Source organism: Talpa europaea (assembly GCF_964194135.1).
Source record: "Talpa europaea genome assembly, chromosome: 12".
NCBI lineage: Eukaryota > Metazoa > Chordata > Mammalia > Eulipotyphla > Talpidae > Talpa > Talpa europaea.
The window spans coordinates 80,688,332-80,709,714 of NC_140079.1; the positions used below are offsets into that span (position 1 = coordinate 80,688,332).

General features: G+C 54.2%; 2 protein-coding genes across 2 annotated transcripts in view; one reads left to right on the plus strand and one right to left on the minus strand.

Annotated features, from left to right (window-relative positions):
- Positions 1 to 401: 401 nt before the first annotated feature.
- Positions 402 to 16,046, plus strand: EPHB4 (EPH receptor B4; the record flags this gene model as incomplete). Its single annotated transcript, XM_084249612.1, has 17 exons — positions 402 to 453; positions 3,070 to 3,140; positions 3,328 to 3,615; positions 4,272 to 4,668; positions 5,786 to 5,941; positions 6,064 to 6,396; positions 6,727 to 6,851; positions 7,513 to 7,678; positions 9,061 to 9,163; positions 9,361 to 9,425; positions 9,543 to 9,656; positions 9,757 to 10,004; positions 13,227 to 13,442; positions 13,658 to 13,807; positions 14,209 to 14,402; positions 14,582 to 14,737; positions 15,917 to 16,046. The coding sequence occupies 17 exons, from the start codon at positions 402 to 404 to the stop codon at positions 16,044 to 16,046; spliced, it is 2,964 nt and encodes a 987-aa protein (XP_084105738.1).
- A 344-nt stretch (positions 16,047 to 16,390) lies between these two features.
- Positions 16,391 to 21,383, minus strand: part of ZAN (zonadhesin) — a gene marked incomplete at its 3' end in the record, with an annotated part of 50,443 nt that continues 45,450 nt past the window's right edge. The window contains exons 58-63 of the mRNA XM_084250157.1: positions 20,864 to 21,063; positions 20,622 to 20,760; positions 19,993 to 20,139; positions 19,234 to 19,330; positions 19,055 to 19,148; positions 16,391 to 16,447 (exon numbers count right to left, since the gene is read on the minus strand). Of these exons, the coding sequence (XP_084106283.1) occupies positions 16,391 to 16,447; positions 19,055 to 19,148; positions 19,234 to 19,330; positions 19,993 to 20,139; positions 20,622 to 20,760; positions 20,864 to 21,063 (734 nt within the window). The remainder of the gene's footprint in view (positions 16,448 to 19,054; positions 19,149 to 19,233; positions 19,331 to 19,992; positions 20,140 to 20,621; positions 20,761 to 20,863; positions 21,064 to 21,383) is intronic.

Below are 21,383 nucleotides of genomic sequence, written 5' to 3' on the forward strand. Positions count from 1 at the left end.
GGGTCCCGGCTCCGGCTCCCACCCTCCCCGCCGGCGCGCACTGCGCTCATCCCGGTGGCGCGAGCTGCGCCCCTCCAGGGCGGGGGAGGCCGCGGGCGGCCGGCCGACACCAGCCTGCCAGGACCAGACCCCGAAGCCCCGGGGACACCCGCAGGTCCAGCCACGTCTCGTCGGGCGCCGCCACTGCGAGGACGCCCCCTGCGCGCGCGTGCGGCGGGGACGCCGGGCCACACCTGGGCGCCGCGGTCGGGTGCCCGGCGCGCCCGCATGGGCCCGCGCTGAGGCCCCGGCTGAGAGTCCTGAGCGCGGAGTCGGCGTCTGCCCGCTCAGGGGGTGTTCAGACCTGGGGGGGCTAGCGCCCCCCAAACTCGGATCGGATCCAACCGGAGTGAGGCGGCGCCATGGAGGTCCGAGCTCTGCTCTGCTGGGCTTCGCTTGCGGCTGCTTTAGAAGGTGAGTTTAGTTGGGGGCACCCCCGTCACTCCTGGAGCCCCCGAAGTTGGGCCTCAGAGTGGAGGGTCCGATCCCCTCTCTACCCCTGCGCCCGCACCCCAGCCCCAAACACTTTGGACCAATAGTGCTAGGACGGGAGGGGGCGGGGAGGAGGCGGCCCAGCGGGGAGTGGAGTTTTCTTTTGTTTGGGCAAAAGAGCTGGAGTCGAGCTCAGTCCCGGACCTTCTCCTCCCCAGCTCCCCAAGTTGTTCTCCGGACTCTAAACGCCCTTGGCAGCCTTTCCTTGTCTCCTTCAACAGTCAAAACTCTTCTCAAAGTTTCTGACCCACCGCCCCTCAAACACGAGGAAAGGTTTCTGGAGGAGCAAATGCAGACAACGCAGAACTTTGTGCTAGGCCTGAGAACTACCCCTGCCCCCATTGCTGCGCCTTTACACCTTGAGTCTTGATGCCACAGGCTGGATGCACTCACATCTTGCACTCACATTCCAACCCCCAAATCTCTTGCAAAGCCTCTGCCCCTGCTGCAGCGAGGGCCACCCCCGCCCCAACCAGGTTTCCCCAGGCTGCACCCAGCCCTTTAAATGCCATCTAGACCCCAGCCCTGCATGAGTCCTAACTAGCTTTCCTCCCACCCTGCAGGCCTGCAGAGTCTGACCTGCATGGCTCCCATGTCCCCAGAACTCAGCCTAATTAGTCTATAAATTTCTAATTTTTCTCTCTTCTCCCCAAATATTTCTTCATCCATTAGTCTGTCTCCTCCCTTCATCCCCTAGCCAGGGAACCAAGAGCCCTCTGACCCTTCTAGGGCCCTAATCTCCTTTCAATGAGCTACCTCCTCCCCCTTCACTGCCTGGAATCAAAGGGGTCTGCAAGGAATGGGCCATGGGGGGCTGCTGAGGAGGAGGAATCAAAGACAGTTAGAAACCCCTATCCCCCAGGCTGGGCAGCGCTGCTCTGGGCTGGGGATCAAAGGCTAGATGTGGGGGGTTGGGGGGGAGACTTGTCCGACTCAGAAAAAGAAGGGAAAAGGGCTACGGGAGAGCGGAAGGCAGACAGAAGCAAAGAAAACCACCCAGAGCAAGTGTGATGAGAGGGAAGGAAAGATGCAGAGAGGACAAGCCGAGCTTCTGATTCAGGTTACCCAGTGCTCGCCCAGGCTGGTGCTAAGGGATTCACATTTTCATGGCTCCAACAACCCAGCGGGTGGGAAGTATTGTTACCCCGTTTTACAGATGAAGAGACTGAGACTTAGGAGAGGTAAGCATTGGTGGTTTTATCCAGGTGTCCCAGGCAAGGTGAAAGTGGGACTCAGGGAAAAAAAAACGGGGAGAGGGGGAGGTAATATTGGCCAGAAAGAGAAATGGAGGTGGATGGAGAGGTGAGAGGAGAGAACTGACAGACCAGAAAGAGCCAGAGGCACGCACGGCCAAGGTAGGATGAGAGAAAGTGAGGCTTTCGGAGGACAGCCCTGAAACAGACAGTGTGTAAATTGGAGACAGGAAAACACTATCCAGCCTGGAACAATGGAGGGTGGGGACTGCAGCCTCCATCCACCCTCTTCCTAGAACCCGTATCCTGTCCCCAGCGTGTCGCGCTGTCTCCTGCCACCCAAGGGGGGCCCCTGCCTCACCTCGGGCTAATGGGGGTCTCACCTGACCCCCAACCTGACCTGGACATGTGTTGGTCTGTTGGAGGAGGCTGCCCCACCCACCTATCTTCGCTTCTCTCCTGCAGTCGCCCCAGGATGGAGGGGGGGCCCTGGTCTCAGGTGCTAGCACTGGTTCCCAGGGGGGCCCTCCTCTTCTCCCAGGGCCCTGCCTCCTGCCCCCCACCTTGCCCTGGCCTCCCAGGGGATTCCCCTAGCCTCCCTCCACCCTCCACTGCCAGGGGCTGTGCAGTTTCTCTTAATCCCCCACTTCTGCCAGAGCCCCGCCCCTCAGCCCGACACCCCTCCCCTGAGGCAAGAGCCAGGTGTGTTCACCCCCCCCACAAACACACCCCTAAAATCTCCCTTTTTCCTTCCCATAATGAAATCCAGATGTGAGGCCTCTGTGGGGCAGGGGCCAGGGTCCCAGCGCCAGCACTTCCTCCTCCCATGGCAGCGAGCTGCCGGGGAGGGAGCTGGGGGTCAGGGCTGGGCCTCAGGAGCTCAGCCCCACCTTCTAGAATCTGGAGGATTGGAGCGGTTGGTCCCAAAAGAGGGTGGGGACCAGGAAGAATAGAGTGGGGGAAGGGAAAGGGAAGGACTTTGGAATGGGGAAGGTAGTGTGGAGGCTGTAGCAAGTTCTGAAGGGAGGGGTGTCCAGGCCCAGCAGCCCTTTGCCCACCAACGGGGTCAGGGCCAGGTCAGGGCTCTGGTTTAACGCTTTCTGAGCTACTTAGCCTTCTCTTCCAGCATTTTCACCTCTCTCTCCAGCACCCAGCTATTCCCAGAGTCCAGATCTGGGGGTCCTGAGGAGGCAGCCCTCAGCCTGCCAGCAGTTAGGAGTGGGGTGGGAGCAGAGGGCAGGACTTGCTCCCTTTCTCATCTCATCCTCTGCCTGACTCCTGTTTGGAGCTCAGAGGACTCACCTATCTCTGTTTCCAGGCATCTGACTATCTGTATCTGTCTTAGAGACCCTACTGAACACGAAATTGGAGACTGCCGATCTGAAGTGGGTGACTTTCCCCCAGGTGGACGGGCAGGTAAGACCCGAGGAGGGAAGCAGAGGGAGGAAGACACCTGTGCTGACCTGCTTCCTGTGCCACCTCCCCCCTCCCTCGCAGTAGCAAAAGCTGGTGTCCCCCACGCCAAGCCCTCCTTGCTTGATGACTGCAGACTCTACTGATCTCCCTGCTTAGCGGCCTCCAAGCTGATCCTCTTCTCCCGCAGTGGGAGGAGCTGAGTGGCCTGGATGAGGAGCAGCATAGCGTGCGGACCTACGAGGTGTGTGATGTGGCGCGAGCCCCCGGCCAGGCCCACTGGCTGCGTACCAGCTGGGTCCCCCGGCGAGGCGCCATCCACGTGTACGCCACCCTGCGCTTCACCATGCTCGAGTGCCTGTCCCTACCGCGTGCTGGGCGCTCGTGCAAGGAGACCTTCACTGTCTTCTACTTTGAGAGCGACGCTGACACGGCAACGGCCCTCACGCCAGCCTGGATGGAGAATCCCTACATCAAGGTACCCAGGTGCCCGGGGCACCAGCCCCAGAGAAGGGTGGGGCTGGGGCCCTTGGGCTGCCCGCTTGGCCCCCAGAGGAGGTCATCCTGCCACTCCACTCCACTATACTCAGGTCACCCACATTTCCCTTGTTCTCCGACTATACCTCGCCCTTTACACCCCCATGTCTTGGCCTGGGCCTTGGCTGATGCCTCGCCCCGGCATGCCTTTCCTCTGCCTCTTCTACCAGCTCCTACTTGTCTCTAAGTTCCAGCTCCAAGGTCTTTCCTGGGACACTTTTGCTGATGCTCCCAGCCCTGGGGTCCCACCTGTAGTAGCACGCATCATACTTTATAATTGACCTTGTTTCCTTCATTTCTTTTTCCTTGGCACTGAGTCCAAGGCCTAGCTTAGACTAGGTGCTGAGTACGTTTGTAGAATGAGTGAATGAAAGGGAAGGGGCTACAGAACAGGCTGCACACACTGTAGAATCTTAGCAAGGATTAAGGGACAATGTTGGTGCCTACAGCAAAATGTACATTGAGAAGGCGAATACAAAGTTCTGGAGCTTGAACTGGGCAGGTCAGGGAGAGCGGGTGAGCTGAGAAGAAGACTGTCCATCATGGTCTTTGGGAAGCAGAGGACAATACCAGTGAGTCTCCTTCCCAACTTGGCAGGTGGACACAGTCGCTGCTGAGCACCTGACTCGGAAGCGTCCGGGGGCCGAAGCAACAGGGAAGGTGAATGTCAAAACGCTGCGTCTGGGCCCACTCACCAAGGCTGGCTTCTACCTGGCTTTCCAGGACCAGGGCGCCTGCATGGCCCTGTTGTCCCTGCACCTCTTCTACAAGAAGTGTGCCCAGCAGATCATGAACCTCACCCACTTCCCGGAGACCGTGCCTCGAGAGCTTGTGGTATCCGTGACAGGGAGCTGCGTGGCAGATGCTGTCCCTGCCCCGGGCCCCAGCCTCAGTCTCTTCTGCCGGGAGGATGGCCAGTGGACTGGGCCACCAGTCACTGGTTGCAGCTGTGCTCCAGGGTTCGAGGCCACCGATGGGAATTCCAAGTGCCGAGGTGAGGGCTGACGCCTGCCCCATGGAATTGATTTGCCTATCTATATGGGGAAGGTCCTGTTCCCCATTCTTTGCCCACTTCTTAATTTTACATTTTAAACTCCCCCCCCCCCATCCCGGGTGCTCAGTTATTGGAGGGCCTATTTTTAATATAGTTCTGAACTCTTCCTTACTTCCACACTTTTTCTCCTAACCACGTTCAACTCCTTTCTGGATGTGGAGTCTGTGCTGGGATGCCTACCCGTCCTTAGAGTCCCTGATGGGCTCAGCGGGCTAAGACATCAGGTGTCTACTCCTGTTTCCTCTAACTGAATCCTCGCTTAGCTTTTCGTCTGCAGCAGGGGCTCTTAGCCTGGGTTTGTAGGTAGAATGTAGGGAATCTGTGGATCTTGGTAGAGATAAACGTTAACTTATTTATTTACATTCATCTCCATCTGAAATTGGCTGCTCCTTTTGTATGGAATTTCAGCAGCAGAGCCCAGTGGCCATAGCAGGACATAAAACTAGAGCCCCATGCAGATGGGGGGTGCTTTCTCAGCCAGACAGACATGCGGGAATGTCAGAATGCTGTTTTTGCTCAACACTTCAGTATTACAATGGCTATTAGACCTGCTGCTGTCTCTCATTAATAAAGAAACGCATAGGGCCTCCCTGGTGGCGCAGGGGTTAAAGTCTCAGTGCTATTTATCTATCGGCAGCCACTGCAGCACGAGTTCGATCCCTGGCCAGGGAGCTAACCCACACATGGCGCAGCAGACCTCTCCTGTCTCGCCCGCTGCTCCCCCCAGCAGTGTATCTCAGTGGATCCACCTGTTCTGCTCCCCACTCTGTCTCTGGTGAATCCTCTCACCTCCTGCACCTCTGGCCTGCACCCCAGCTCTTGTATGCATAAGTAAATAAATTTTAAAAAAAAAAATGCATGCATTGCTATGTTGCAAACTTGTTTTCTTCATGTTTGGCTCATTTGGGCTTACTTGGGTTTCCTTTTTCATCCTGTATATCTTGTGTGTGTTTGAAAATCACTCTTGTGGGTGGAGTCTGAATTCCACCAGCCTGCCATGTGAGGGAGGTGTGGGTGACATAACCACGGAATGTTTTTGATTAATGCTTTCTCTCAGCCTGTTCCCAGGGCACCTTTAAGCCCCTCTCTGGGGAGGGCTCCTGCCAGCCATGTCCAGCCAACAGCCACTCCAACACCATTGGCTCCCCCATCTGTCAGTGCCGCATCGGGTACTTCCGAGCCCACACAGATCCCCGGGGTGCACCCTGCACCAGTAAGTGTCTTTTGGGGTCAACCCCCATCCCATCCTCTCAGACCTTCCTCCCACTCTTGATCCTCACTTACTGTTGCCCAGCCAAGACAAGAAGTCAGTGTGAATACCTGTCTGTCCTGCAGCCCCTCCCTCCGCTCCAAGAAGCGTGGTTTCTCGCTTGAATGGCTCTTCCCTGCGTCTGGAGTGGAGTACCCCTCTGGAGTCAGGTGGCCGGGAAGACCTCACCTATGCCCTCCGCTGCCGGGAGTGCCGCCCTGGAGGTTCCTGCACGCCCTGCGGAGGAGACCTAACCTTCGATCCTGGCCCCCGAGAGCTGGTAGACCCCTGGGTGGCAGTTCGTGGACTGCGTCCTGACTTCACCTATACCTTTGAGGTCACCGCCTTGAATGGGGTATCCTCCTTAGCCACCGGACCTGTCCCGTTCGAGGCTGTGAATGTCACCACTGACCGAGAGGGTGAGCTAGAGTGGGACCTGGGGGCAGCCCATGGTCACTTGGGAGAGATGTTGGTGGAAAAGGCAGGCGAGGGGTGTGAAGGCCTGAAGGAAAATAGGCAGGGCTGCAGAGTGGGTCCTCATGAAGTATGGAAGGTAAAGTAAAGTCATGGAGGGTAAGAGGCAGGTTGCAAAGGCAGGCTGTAGAGTCAAGGAGGGGCCAAAGGGAACAGATAGAAATCTTGCAACAATTGGAGGGACAAGACAAGTGTAGCCAGCAGAGGAAAAGTTGGGAAGCATAAGAGACAGGCCTACCATGTGGAAGGACCTCAACATGTCCTGTCTCTTACAGTGCCACCCCCAGTGACTGACATCCAGGTGACACGGTCATCACCCAGCAGCTTGAGCCTGGCGTGGGCTGTTCCCCGGGCACCCAGTGGGGCCGTGCTAGACTATGAAGTCAAATATCATGAGAAGGTGAGACCAGGTCCCACCCCTGGAGTGGGGTTGCTCAGTGGGACAGACTACTGGGGCCAGACACCTGTTGTAGGCATCAGGCAGGTGTGTGAATTCCGGCTCCTGTACTGTATGATCTTGGGCCAACCACTTGGCCTCTGAGTTCAGTCTCCCCATCAATCAAATGGTGATGATAACAGTACCAACCCCACAGAGTTGCTGGAAACATTAAATAACATAACAGGGGCTTCTTTGGTGGCACAGGGGTTAAACTCTTAGTACTATCAAGCTACTTCCAGCCACCATGGCATGAGTTTGATCCCTGGCCAGGGAGCTACCCACATGGTGCAGCAGACCTCTCCTGTCTCGCCCACTGCTCCCTTCAGCAGTGTATTAGTAGATCTGCTTGTTCTGCTCCCTACTCTGTCTCTGGTGAATCCTCTCACCCCCCACCTTGCATCTCTGGCCTACACCCCAGTTCTTATATGCATAAATAAATGAAATGCATAAATAAATGACATAATAGATGCAAAACATATAGGATGGTGCACACATAAGTGAGCACGAGGCCCCCACCAGCTTCCCTCCAGGACCAAGATGGGGGCACAGGATGGAGGAGACAGAAGAGCAGCAGAAACTGGGGGCCCTGGCTTACGACCAGCTTCCTCTTTCTCTTCAACAGGGTGCGGAGGGTCCTAGCAGCGTGAGGTTCCTGAAGACGTCAGAAAACCGGGCAGAGCTTCGGGGGCTGAAGCGGGGAGCCAGCTACCTGGTACAGGTGCGGGCACGCTCTGAGGCTGGTTACGGGCCCTTCGGCCAGGAGCACCACAGCCAGACCCAGCTGGATGGTGAGCAGGGGGAGCAGGGTGTGAATAGGGGTACTGATCCCCACCAGGCAGGAGACCTTGCCTCTGCCCTGACAGGACCCCCAAGGGGTCACATTCCCACGCTCCTCTTTCTCTCAAACGTGAGGCATATTGGCCTCCGAGGAGAGCATGGGATGTAAAATCCAAAACCAACAGCTGGGTGTGAAGTTCAGTGACCTTCCAGCTGTGTGACCTTAGCAACACTTGACCCTTAAGCCCCAGCTCTCATCCAAAAAATTGGTAATATCATGAGGCCTCTCTCACAGGGTTCCAAGGATTAAATGAGGGACACCTGTTAGTTGTAATATACTGACCCAATTGTTGAGATATGAATCACACACAGTACAACACCCATTTAAAATGTACAATTCAGTGTTTTTTCCATGTATTCAGAGTTGTGCACCTGTCACTATAATTCATTCAAGGTCATTTAAGCACCCCAAAAAGAGACCCTAGGAACTCTTCCATCTCACCCCAATTGTCCCCAAGACCCTGGAAAACAATAACCTTTTTAAATTTTTTCACTTTTTTATGAAGGCATAGTTGATGTAGATTTTATTGATTTCAGGCGCCCAACTGGGATTTAGTGTGCGAAATGGTCATCATGAGACATCTAGGCGCCCCCATAGAAAGTTAGCCTTTAGGATTTACCCCCTTGGCAGCCTTTGCGTGAGCTCTCCAGTAGTACTGACTGGGGTCTCCGTGCTGCCCAGGCCATCCCCAGGACTCGATTGATCCCTGGAAGTCCGTCCCTCTTCCGCCGGTCTCCTTGTCCACCCTCCCCCCCACAGCCCTCCCCTCCGGCAGCCACCATTCTGATCACTAATCCACCATCTGTCTCTATACATTTGCCTAGTCTGGCTGTTTCTCACTAGTGGAATCAGACACTATGTGTCCCCTTGGGGTCGTGTTCCAGGTGCATCCATCTTGTCTCATGTGTTAGGACTTTGATTTTCGTGGGTGAAAAATACTCCTCTGTATGGCTATAGCGTGTTTATTTGTCCATTCATCTGTCAATAAACATATGGACTGCTTCTGCTTCTTGGCTGCAAACCTTTACATTGTCAGCCTTTGGAAACTTTTGGGCCTTTTTTGCAGTCTAGTATTTTTAACAGTACAAAATATAACTTGCTCTAGCAATAAGGTTGGGAAACTTCTTCTTTTGCCCTGAAGGACTTCAGAGGAGTTCACGCTGCTAATTCTGTGGCACCTCTTTCTCTTGGGGCTGTAGAAAACACTGTGCTTCCTCCAACCCTGCCTGCCCTTCAGCTTCTCCCCCACCTGCCACACTGTGCTGTGCCCTATTCCTCTTGGCTGGGGTGGGGGCCATCAGGTTCCTCATTCACCATTCTTTCTTCCCCCAGAGAATGAGAGCTGGCGGGAGCAGCTAGCCCTGATCGCAGGTATGGCGGTGGTGGGCGTGGTGCTGGTCCTGGTGGTCATCGTCATCGCCGTTCTCTGCCTCAGGTGAGGACTCTTGGCATGTGGAGGCCCCTGTGTAGGTGGCCACCTGCCTTCTTGCTCCAGGCCCATCTTCCCTGGATGCTCCAGGATCCCGTTTTCACTTGGAATCTTCCCTGAGCCCTGCTCCCCTATTCCTGTGTGGTCCCTGTGGGAACATGAACTGCGCGCCTCACCTTTTGCTTCTTTCCCATTGGCTCCAGGAAGCAGAGCAGCGGGAGAGAAGCTGAGTACTCGGACAAACATGGACAGTATCTTATTGGGCACGGTGGGTAGCCCTCTCCTGAAGGAAACGGGGCGTGGGCAGGAGCTGGGAGTCAGAATCAGAGCCTCTGAGTTCGGGGGATGTTACCTCTTGGCTAACTGGGCCCTGGTGATCCCTCAGGTACTAAGGTCTACATTGACCCCTTCACTTACGAAGACCCGAATGAGGCTGTGAGGGAATTTGCAAAAGAGATTGATGTCTCCTACGTCAAGATTGAAGAGGTGATTGGCGCAGGTGAGAGGAAATGGAGGGTGCCCCAGGAAGAGTATGGGGGGGTGGGGAGTCAGGGCCCTAGCAGGGCGGAGGAGGCTGACCCTCCGCATGCTTACTGAAGGCGAGTTTGGTGAGGTGTGCCGGGGTCGGCTCAAGGCCCCCGGGAAGAAGGAGAGCTGCGTGGCCATCAAGACTCTGAAGGGTGGTTACACAGAGCGGCAGCGGCGAGAGTTCCTGAGCGAGGCCTCCATCATGGGCCAGTTTGAGCACCCCAACATCATCCGTCTGGAAGGTGTGGTCACTAACAGTGTGCCGGTCATGATTCTCACTGAGTTCATGGAGAATGGCGCCCTGGACTCCTTCCTGCGGGTGAGTCCCCTGCCTTGACCCCCTGTGCTCCCCCAGCTCAGCCCAGCAGCTCAAAGCCCAGGACATAAGGGGGTTCCCACGCAACTGTCCCTCCTCCTGTCCTCCCTTGAGGAGAGGCTGAGCTCCTGGGTCTGGTGGTCGGTAGTGGTGGGGATCACCTCCAGAGGGCCAGCTGACCCTGGGATATAGAAGGGTCCTCATTTGTCCCTAAGCCCCGCCTTATGTACCAGCCACTGTCCTAGGCCCAGGCGTAAAGTGCCTCTGTGGAGGGGGAGGGCAGGGGGTGGGGGTGGGCAGGCTGACCGGGTCATCTGGCTCACTGAAAGTAAACCAACAAGATTTTGTAAAAAGTAAACCATTTTAGAAGTGAGGAAAAAAATCAAACAGGGGCATGGAAACAGGCTGGAGATGAAAGAGCTTATTTATTTTTGACACAGGTTTTATTGAATTTTGGTTTTTTTCCCAACTTTACTATGCTTCTTTTTTTAAGGATTTATTTATTTATTTACTTACTTATTTGTTATGTAAAAGAACTGGGGTGTAGGCCAGAGGTGTGGGGGGTGAGAGGATTCACCAGAGACAGAGTGGGGCACAAAACAGGAAGATCTGCTGAGGTATACTGCTGAGGGAAGTAGGGGGTGAGAGAGGAGAGGTCTGCTGCGCCATGTGGGTCAGCTCCTTGGCTCGATATTGAACTCGATTGCACTAAGACTAAATCCCTAGGCCACAAGGGAGGCCCCAGCTTTATTGTGCTTTTTTTAAAAAAAAAAAAAATATTTATTTATTTATTTATTTATTTATTTATACAAGCATTGGGTACAGTCAGAAGCGCGGGAGGGTGAGAGAATTCACCAGAGCCAGAGCGGGAAGCAGAGCAGGCAGAAGGACCGAAGTACACTGCTGAGGGGAGCAGCGGGTGGCAGGAGAGGTCTGCGCGCCATGTGGGACCCTCCTCCGGTGGCCAGTGGCTGGGGAGCAGCCGGGGATCGAACCGGCACTGCAGAGGCTGCGGGCAGCTTCGCAACCCAGCGCTCAACCGCTGTGCCACCGGGGAGGCCCCTTACTGTGCTTTTAAAAATTTTTTTGGTGTCGAAATCCCAGACTGTCCTTTTTTTTTTTAATTGGAACATTTTCCTACACAACAAAGTAACATTGCAGTTAACAGAATTAATGGTTCTTTGATATCATCTAACCCCAGTCAATATTCACATTCCCCCAGGTGTCCTCAAATTGTCCCTTACTGCTGCTTTACTCATCTGTAGCATCTTAACCCCTTGTGCCACCAGGGAGGCCCATTACTGCTTTATTCAAACCAGGATCCAGTTCAGGATCAAGCGTTGTACCTGGTGGTCATCTTTTTGAGCCATTTCTAAATCCAGGAAAGTTCCTTTTCTTATGTTGAAGAGTTGGGCCACATTTCCCCTTGAATGACTTGCCTGCAGAATTTATCAGCTTCTCCCCAATGTTTTTTTTTTTTTTTTTTAAGATTTATTTGTTTATACATTCAAGAACTAGGGTATAGGCCAGAGGTGTGGGGGGATGAGAGGATTCGCCAGAGACAGAATGGGGAACAGAACAGGCAGACTGACTGAAATACACTGCTGAGGGGAGCAGCAGGCGAGACAGGAGAGGTCTGCTGCATCACGTGGGTCACCTCCTTGGCTGGGGATCCAACTCATGCTGCAATGGCTGTGGATTGCTTCATAGTCTGTGACTTAACCCCTTGCGCCACCAGGGAGGCCTCCCCAATGGGGTTTTTTAGCTTGTGTCTCTTTAAGAGAGGCTGTATCTAATGATTTGATAAGTTCAAAAGTAAACATTTGTGCTCAGCCCACATCAGGGGATGTTGTATACTTGATGTGGCTTCCCATTGGGAGACACAGGCTATGGGGGACCCCATAGAGTGGTGCTGAGGCAGACCCTGGAGTGGTGGGGTGATGGTCTGGCTCTCCCTTGTGGTCAGGAGTATGTTCCAATTGTACTGGACAAAGTTCCATTGCAGGGAGCGGGAGGGCTCTGTTTTAGGAGAGATGGCATTTGGGTAGATGTGAAAGAGGCAGCAAGGAGCACACTGCAGGAGAAGCTTATTCAGGGCAGAGAGTAGTGACCCAGAGGTGGGCAGGAACTCAGCATGTTCAGGAAACAGAAAGGCAGGTGTGGGTGTGATGGTAGGTCATGTCATAGGTGGTAGTCAGACTATGTGGACCTCATGGCCTTAGTCAGGATTTGGAGTTGAAGGGAAGCCTTTGGAGGGGGTTGATAGGAGAATGAGATGGTTTAAGGAGATACCTTTGTCAGGTGCCACAGAACAGCATCGGGAGCCAGGGGCAATGAGGAGACTTGAAGTCGTGAAGGCTGTGGGGCACGAAGTAGGGGTGTGAGGAAGTGGTTAGATTTGGGATATGTTTTGGGAGCTGGGCCAGTAAAACTTACTGATGGGTTGTAAGTGGTGGGTGAGGGAAAGAGAGGAATCACAGACCCTCAAAGGGCTGTAGACCCTGAAAATCTGGCATCAGTGTTTCCAGGAACTGAGATAAGAGTTCTGGAGGAGACATTCAAAATTCAGTGCTTGGATTCTGTGTCTAAGGGGCCCCTGTGTCCTAGCAGAATCCAGAAAATGGGATTAGTTAACCATCCGTGACTGCTGGGTGAGAGCAAACTCTGTCAAGGTTGAGTTTTAGATGTTGGTTTTGGCGCTCTCTGATCATGCCCTGATTTCTGACTGTTCTCTTGCATACTGCACACAGTTGGCTCAAGGTCTGAGTGAGATTGTGCCTGGATCAGCCCAAATGCGTCTCCACCTGTAGCTGGGTAGCTCAGCAGACTGCTAACAATCAGAACTGTGTTGCGGTGAAGTAAAAATTGTGTATTAGCTGGAAAGCATTTGTTGAGTATTTCCTGGACCTAAAGCTGCACTAATGTACTAGATGAAATAAAAGAAAAGGCTTAAATATCTTCTTACAATCTAATTAAGAGAGACTGGGTGCACATATCCGAAAAAGGAACGAAAGAGCCTTGCGTCATGATACTATCACAAGAATTAAGCGAACTCAGTGTGAGAGAAAAGAGCAGGGCTTACCTGGGAATTTGACAGGCCCGCCCTTCGGGTGAGCACGGGATAAGCTGGAAGTGGTATGAGTGGCTTAGAACGTAGAAGGCAGGAGGAACGGTGGTGAGCTGTCTGAACCATGCCTCTCTCCCTCTCCCTTGTCTGGTTTCCAGCTGAATGACGGACAGTTCACAGTCATCCAGTTGGTGGGCATGCTACGGGGCATCGCCTCAGGCATGAGGTACCTTGCTGAGATGAGCTACGTCCACCGAGACCTGGCTGCCCGCAACATCTTAGTCAACAGCAACCTTGTCTGCAAAGTTTCTGACTTTGGCCTTTCCCGATTCCTGGAGGAGAACTCTTCTGATCCCACCTATACTAGTTCTCTGGTGAGGCTTGTCCAGGAACACAGTATAGGAGCAGACCACAGAAGGGGGTGGTCAGCTTTGGGAACCTGACTTTTGGGTATCTAGAAAGAGAACAGTGTTGGGGAGCTGGGTGCATGGGTCCAATAAAGAGAGGTGGACTGGGGGAAAGGCAAAGGTGAGCGCAGTGCCCGGGTCCGGTGAGTCCCTCAACTCACCTTTTCTTCCCCCATCTATAGGGAGGAAAGATTCCCATCCGATGGACAGCCCCTGAGGCTATCGCTTTCCGGAAATTCACGTCTGCCAGTGATGCCTGGAGTTATGGGATAGTGATGTGGGAGGTCATGTCATTCGGGGAACGGCCATACTGGGATATGAGCAATCAGGATGTAAGTGTTCCGTGGGCCTGCCAAGCTTGGAATGTTCTTCATCTGTGATATTGAGAGGGGGGCGTGGTGTTCTAGAGAGCGCACTACTGCTAGATCCTTGGGATGGTAAGGGTGGCACAAAGGAGACCTGATCTCTGTATCCAAGATTCTGATACAGCGTGTCTATCACAAAAGGACAGAGAGATGGAGGACAGGTTTGGGAGGTTACACGTCTAAATCATAGTCTTTGGGCTGCCGGGTTGTCGAGTCACAGCCAGCCTAGGCCCTGACCAGGAGGACCTTAGATCTGCCAGCAGGAATGGGCTATGTGACCGTCCCAGTATCTCAGCCTCCTTGAGGGGTCCTTGGCACCCTCATTCTCCTTGGACATCCTCACTTCATACTTCTCCCTGTCCCTGCAGGTGATCAATGCCATTGAACAAGACTACCGGCTGCCCCCACCCCCAGACTGCCCAACCTCCCTGCACCAGCTCATGCTGGACTGTTGGCAGAAGGACCGGAACGCACGGCCTCGCTTCCCCCAGGTGGTCAGCGCCCTCGACAAGATGATCCGGAACCCTGCTAGCCTCAAAATTGTGGCCAGGGAGAATGGCGGGTGAGGACCCCAGAGAGATCGTGCTTTGCGACAGCTTCCTTTACCCCATCCTTAGAACTGTTGGTCCCCCGGCTGGCATGTGGGTGGTGCCTGCACACCTCTCTAAGGCTAGGCTCAACTTCTTCCCCAACGGACACAGCCTTGGTACTCAGGGAATCCTCCCCATCCTTGCCTCCCAGGGCCTCACACCCACTGCTGGATCAGCGGCAGCCTCACTACTCAGCTTTTGGTTCTGTGGGTGAGTGGCTTCGTGCTATCAAGATGGGAAGATATGAAGAAAGTTTTGCAGCTGCTGGGTTTGGCTCTTTTGAGCTTGTCAGCCAGATCTCCGCAGAGTAAGTGGCAGGAGCTGGAGGTGGGAGTGAGACCGAACAGCTAGAGGGGCGCCTTGGGGGCAGGCCCACAGATTCAGATGGGGGGCTTTGGGGTCAACTCCAGGTGCCAACTCTTTTTTCAGTGGAGTAACACTAAGTAATTGACTCCACACCAGGCCTGGAAGAACCCCCAAAGCAGAAACTACTGCTGAGGCTTAGAGCCCAGGGGATCCATCTTCCAGCTGTGCCCCCTTCTTGGGCCACCGCAGCCTCAGCCATGTTGCTCCCTGCCTGAAATCTCTATCTTTGTGCATCTATCTACATTCCAAACCCTGCTCTCTCTCACATTAACAACGTGTCAACTCTGGATGTTTTCCCATCCATAAAAGGAGAAGGTTGGACTGGGTTTTGGAGATCCATTCCAGCTTTAATGCTAAATGGTTTTATGATTCCAGCGCCTCCAAATTCTGTTTTTCCCTAGTTGGCCTGTCTCTGGTCTCCTCTCTGCCCATTTCTCTTTCAAGGTCTCTTCTGGCCCCAGGTCTGAATAACAGAACTAGAGTAGGAATCTGGAAGCAGAGGGTCCTGGCAGCCCTGTCCCTGGCAGGGCAGGTTGCAGGCCCGTCTGCCCAGCAGGCTTGGGTGCTCTCCTCCCCAACTCGCCCCAGATGGGCCTTGACACAGGTTTTTGCTCCCCATTACCAGTTCTTCTTTTTTCCTTTATCACAGTTTTCAGGCATTGGTGGATGGGAACGGTGGGGGCAGTTTTAATCTTTCTTCACTCCGCTCTTCTCTCTCTGGCCTTTTTCTTCTGACTTCTTTGTCCTCTAAAGCAATCTGCGTAGCCTTTTTCCCCAACCTCAGTTTCTGGGCTTTTTTCCTTTTAGGTTCCTCTCCTCCGATTATCCTCTGCCTTTCCTTAATCCTTGCTCCAGCATCCAGGCCGCAGCCCCTACCTCCCACCTCTGCCTGGTTCCTTTCGTTCCTGCCCGTGACACCTAGTCTCCTTCCCCCCGACTACGACCACCTCATGGGCTTGGCTCCTAAATCCTTTGCCCAGCAACTATTCACCTTTGCCCCCTTGCCTGCTGGCCTTCCTGGTAGAGTGATACCCTGAGGCTGGACAGGTTTCTGGAGCTAAGCTAGGAGAAGCCCCTGCTGGAGCCCTCTGGCCTCACCTAGCTCACAATTCTTCCCCAGGGACCTGCTCCGAATTGGAGTCACTCTGGCAGGACACCAGAAGAAAATCCTGGCCAGTGTCCAGCACATGAAGTCACAGGCCAAGCCTGGAGGCCAAGGCGGGTCTGGAGGACCAGCCCCCCAGTACTGACCTGCAACTCCGGACCTGGCCCCCCAGCTCTGGAGCGACGAGAACTCCCATGCCGGGGACACAGCTCCCTGGCTTCCTGGGGCAGTCGGGTAGGGAACCAAGGGCCCCTACCCCTGTGCCCCACTGGATTGCACTTTGAATCTGTGGGGATGGGGAGTTGGCAATTTGGAGAGAGAGGATTTAGGGATTCTGCCATAGGGGTATGTAGAAGTGACGTGTATCCCCAGGCAGAAAACCCCACACCCAGGATGGGGTTTGTTGAGAGAAAAGGACACGCCCATAGTCTGCCAACTTCCTCTTAAGAGGGTTGGGCGTGCCCCCCACAGCCTCTCTCTGATCTCCAATTAGGGCCGGCCCCAGGTGTCTCCCTCACCCTGAGGGGCCATGGGGCCCTGCAGATCCTACAGACCAAAGAGAGGAGGGTGACTAGCCTGCGAGCTCGGGAATGGAGTGCAGCCAAGGGAGGCAGGAAGGGGTGTCGAGACCCAGTGACAAAGTCATTGGACTTGGGTGTCCCAACCTGCTGCTGTCTCCACCGAACTCACTTCCCTTGTAAATGCCCTTCCCCCTTCTGCTGCCTTCATATTGAAGGCTTTTGAGTTTTATTTTTTGGTTTTGGTTTTATTGTTCCTTCCCTTTTTTTCATTTGTGTTTGTTTTGTTTTTTTTTAACTTCCTTGTCCTAACTTTTTGTGTGGAAGGGACCTGTTTCATTGTTGCCTCCTTTGCCCACGTTGAAACAGGGACCCATCGTGGTGCCCGTTTCCTGAACAGTGCCTTGGTCACGCCACAACCCCCAGATACTTCCCTTCCTCCCAGGTTCCCCCACCCTGTGTCCATGAGGGAATATGAGGAGCGAGGTGGTGGTGGAAGTCAGAGACAGACACCGGTGCTTGGAGGGGCTCTTAAATTATATTTAAAACTTTTGTTTTTATATAAATAAAAAAAATGGGAAGTATCTCAGTCTGGGGTGATTGGGAATGGGGGGTGGAACAGGCTCCTGAGAATGGGTCTAGGCATGGGGGACCTTTCAGCGAGCCCAACTAAGAGGGTCAGAGGTCTGACACAGGGCTGTGTGTGCGGGGGGGTGCTTGGTTCCCAGCCCCAGGGTGTGTTTGAGGTGGTGGGGTGGGGGCAGTGGAGATGAGTCATTGGCAGCTGCTTCTAACAGCTCTAGTTGGCTATGCCAAGAGCCTGAGGCACCTCCGGGGAGGGCTGCCCCCCTCCCTGCCCTGGTTCCCTAACCCTGGAGAGGGGCTGTGTGGGGCAGGGGAGGCCTTGAGCTCACAACCTTGCCCTGCAGCCCCCTGAGAGAGTGTGGGGGGCATCAGCTGGGCTGGGGGGGTCCAGTCCAGAAGAAGGCAGATGTTGACCAGATGTTGACAGATGGGGTTGGTTTAGAGGCAAAAGGGGAGTCTGCCTTGGCTGTGGGGGAGGGGCAGAGAGCTGGGGTGGAGGACAGGCCCCCCACGTGTGCAGACAGACACATTCACACACAAAGAGCTGCTGGCCTGGGTTGGGAGTACAATTCCCTCTTTCAAGATGCTGCCCAGGCAGGTTCTCTCAGCCTCTTGGAAAGAGTGGGGGGAAACCACCTGTGCCTTCCCCCCATCCAGATGTCTCCCAAACAGGAAGAGGATGGGGTCAGTCTCCTGCTCAAACTGCCCGGCTGTCTTTTTGTCATCTCAGTTCTCTGTGTTCCACACCCCCCACCCCCAACCCCAACCCTCTTCTGGGACACCCACAGGGGCAGGGCTGGCTTGCGCCAGCTTTGTTTCTGCAGCTTGGTTGCCCCCTGTTGTCGAATTGGGGCCAGTGCAGGATTCCCTACCAAGGCTTTTGCCTCTTGTGCACCTCAGAACCTTAATAGTGGCCCTGTCCCCAACTGCCTTTACTGCCCTCTTCTGGAGTCCCTAATATTTTGGAATTTTCTCTCTGTTTCCTCAATGACACATTGCCCATACTTTGTACACCCAAGAGGTATTGGGAGCAACTTGGTCCCACTGAGGATGGAGGGGATCTGTCAGGAGAGTGCTGGTGTGGACCACCCTTTCCACTGCCAACCTGACATCTGGGGTAGATAAGGTGGCCTTAGCTGGAGAGGAGGGGCACAGTTCAAAAGAGCAGAGCACAGATGGAAACAGGCAAAGGATCAAACTCTGGGTGAAGGGCATCCTGACACCTCCCCACCCCCATACAGTTGGCAGTCTCCTTTCAGTCAATACCTAGCAGGATGTCCCAGCCCCACTCCCCAACCTCCATCCCAAGCAAGGACCAGCCTGGTGGGAGGCATATCCTACTGGGGGTGGGTCGGCATGTTTGCCCTTTGGCCTCAGGCTGAGGTTCTCAGGTCGGTTCCAGGATGGAATGCAAAACTACTGTGCCAGCTATCCCCCAGGCCCCACCCCCCATTACCTTGGTAGATTTAGGCTCCCTTGGAAAATGGGTGGTAGCAGAAGACTCGGGGGGACACTTCCTAGAGGGTCACAGGCCAGTTAACCCTTGGGAAAGAGCCACATTCTTCATCCTTGGCTTCTACCCAGCAGTTCCTCTCATCAGAAATTTAAAACTCCTCAATCACCTTTCACTACCCACTTGGGGAACTCAAGGGGTGGGAACCTCAGGGAAGAATGCAGCAGCTAAGAACTGAGGTTTCTGGAGTAGAGACTTGTCTCCTATATTCAAAGCTAAATGCCCACCCCACCCAGCTTTTTCTTAGGGCTAGATCTCCACGTCAGTTTCCTACCTCTTTGAACATTTTGCAGGGTACCCAGACTAGCCTTCCTATCGATCCCCATTTATCTCCCTATTTCTCTCCCCAAGATCTACCTCACAGACCTTCCCCCCTACCATAATCTTGGAAAGTCACATGTCAAAAATAAATTATTTTATTTTATCTTTTTTTTTTTTTTTGAGGACAAATTAAAACTGGGTAAAGGCACTCTCTGGCACAAAATCTGGAGAGAAAGCAGAAAAATCTGTGTTAGAGGCTGACTGACCTCCACCTACCTCCACATCACCTAGGCTCAGCTGCCAGGGTGAGCTCTCACCTGAGTCTACCAGCCCGTTTCTATCCTTGCTTTGCATTTTCTCCCTAGGGACCCTGGGGAACACACAAGAGTCGGCATCCACTCCCCATGTTTACTCACCCACACCCATCCCTCCTCATCCTCTTTCCCAAAACCTACCTCCTCATCCTCTTCTTGCATTCTCCAATCACTGCCAACACCATGACTGCTGCTGGCACCACCATTCCCAGCAGGATGGTTACCAAGTTGGATCCTTCTGGGGTGTGGGGAATAGAAATAGGAAGAGGAGGAGGTTGGGAGTGGGGGAGACACCCTCTTTCAGTCCTGGTCTCCACCAGAAGGAACTAAGTTGCTGTGTGTGGCTAGTCTACCCGCCCCCAGGGGTTTCAAGGCCTTAGCGCTACCCCTCACCCCTACCAGGAACCCTTTTTCTGTTGTGGGCTCACAATTCTCATAAGCTTTATAGGGGGATGTTCATCTAGCTGGTCCCCTAGAGACTAGCCAGTGTTTCTTGAAGAAGAGTCCTAGAGTAACTCATGTGAGTGACCCACTGAGTATGAACCTAGATCTCTGGGGGTAAGTCCCACAATGGAATTTTAAATGGGCAATCCCCACCTCACCTGCCCTGCCTCCCAAATCAGGCAAAAGATAAATTTGGGGACTCACTGGCCCAGAGACTGGAGGGAGTTAGAGTTTTCAGAGACACTTGGAGAGATACAGGATGGGGGATCTAACATCAGGGCCGGGCATCTGGATCACAGAAGGGAGCTGGGGTTCAGAGAGCAGATGCCAGAGCATGGGGGTAGAAAGGGCATATGGGCTTTGAGATCCATATGGGCTCTCTGCTCCTGGGAATTTCCAGGAATCGTGACATTATGTTATACGACATATATTAGAACATTATTATAAATTATCTACCTGTTGCATATTTTGCGGGGGGTGGCACATCCCGAGGCTCCATGCAGAGGTTTCCCCCATAACCAAGTTCACACTCACAGATAAAGTGGTCTCCCTGCTCCCGACACCGTCCATCATTCTGACACGGGTTCTCTAGACATGGACTTTCTGTAATGATGGAGGAGAAGGTTGGGAGGGGGTTCTGGGAAGAACCCCAAAATAAGGGAAAGGGGGGGGCTGGGACCTTAGGGAAGAATGCAGCAGCTAAATGAGTCTGACCAAGGATCCCATCCTGGCCTCCAGTCCTGGTTCTGCATTCACTGCCCCTAGGCTCTGAGGAAATTGCTTACCCTCTCTGATCTTCCTGGGTTTTAGCTATAAAATGGGAATGAGTACCACCTAGTGCTGAGTTAAGGGCTAAAGAAGATCTTGGGAAGCGAATGGAGGGAAAAGACCCAGCAAGGTAGTTGGTGGACAGCAGGTGACCTCTGCCGTCGCCCCTGCCGCAATGGGAGAAGGCATGGGATGAAAGGCACTGCCCTCCTGACACTGATGGGGAGGATCCCAGGCACAGGACCAGGAGGGATTATCTAATCCAGGACCCCTTGGAGTAGAGGCACGGCTGGAAGCCAAGGGGTGGTCAGGCTCACCTCGGAAGCAGCCACGGGAGAGGTTCCCTAGGGTACAGATCTCCCCCACATTGCAGCTGAGGGGCTCGCACAGCAGGACCTCCAAGCTGGCACAGGTGCAGCGCTGAGAGCAATCCTCAGTCACAAAGCTGTCACCTTGCTGGAAAAGGGAGAGGGAGCTGGGAGGAAGGGCTCTCTTGATGGTTTCCGGCCTGGCTCTCTGCACCTCCACTCCCCCAGGGCGTCCCGCTCCCAGCCCAGACCTGGTAGTAAATGCCATTGTTGGTGCAGCCACAGCGAGCCGGGGGGAGGCTCTCAACACCGCTGTAGATGTAGCCAGGGAGACTGGCACAACCTTCCACACAGGGGCCCTGGCAGTCCCTGGGGGCCACCAGGCTGGCACAGGAGGCCGGGCAGGGTGTCATACAGCTCTGATAGACAGTGTTGGCTGGACATGCCAAGGCTGAGGGGACAGAGTCTTAGTCAGAGAGTGGCCGGGCTGGGGTTGCCAAACAGGTATGGGGACCGTGGGGCTGGAAGCTGGAAGGGGTGTCAGGAAGGAAGCCAGAAGAGCAGGCATGTGAAGGGAGCTGGAGGACCAAAGGTGGGCTTTGGGAAGAAGAAGCAGGTGGATGAGGCGTCCCAGGGAGGGACAGAGAAGGGGTAAGATCGCAAGAAGTTAACATGAGAAGTTAACATGAGAGAGTTGAGGGAATGGAGAAACTAAAACAGGTGTAGCCCATGGTAGGGCCTGGAGCTGAGCAAGGTGCTGAAATGGTGGTA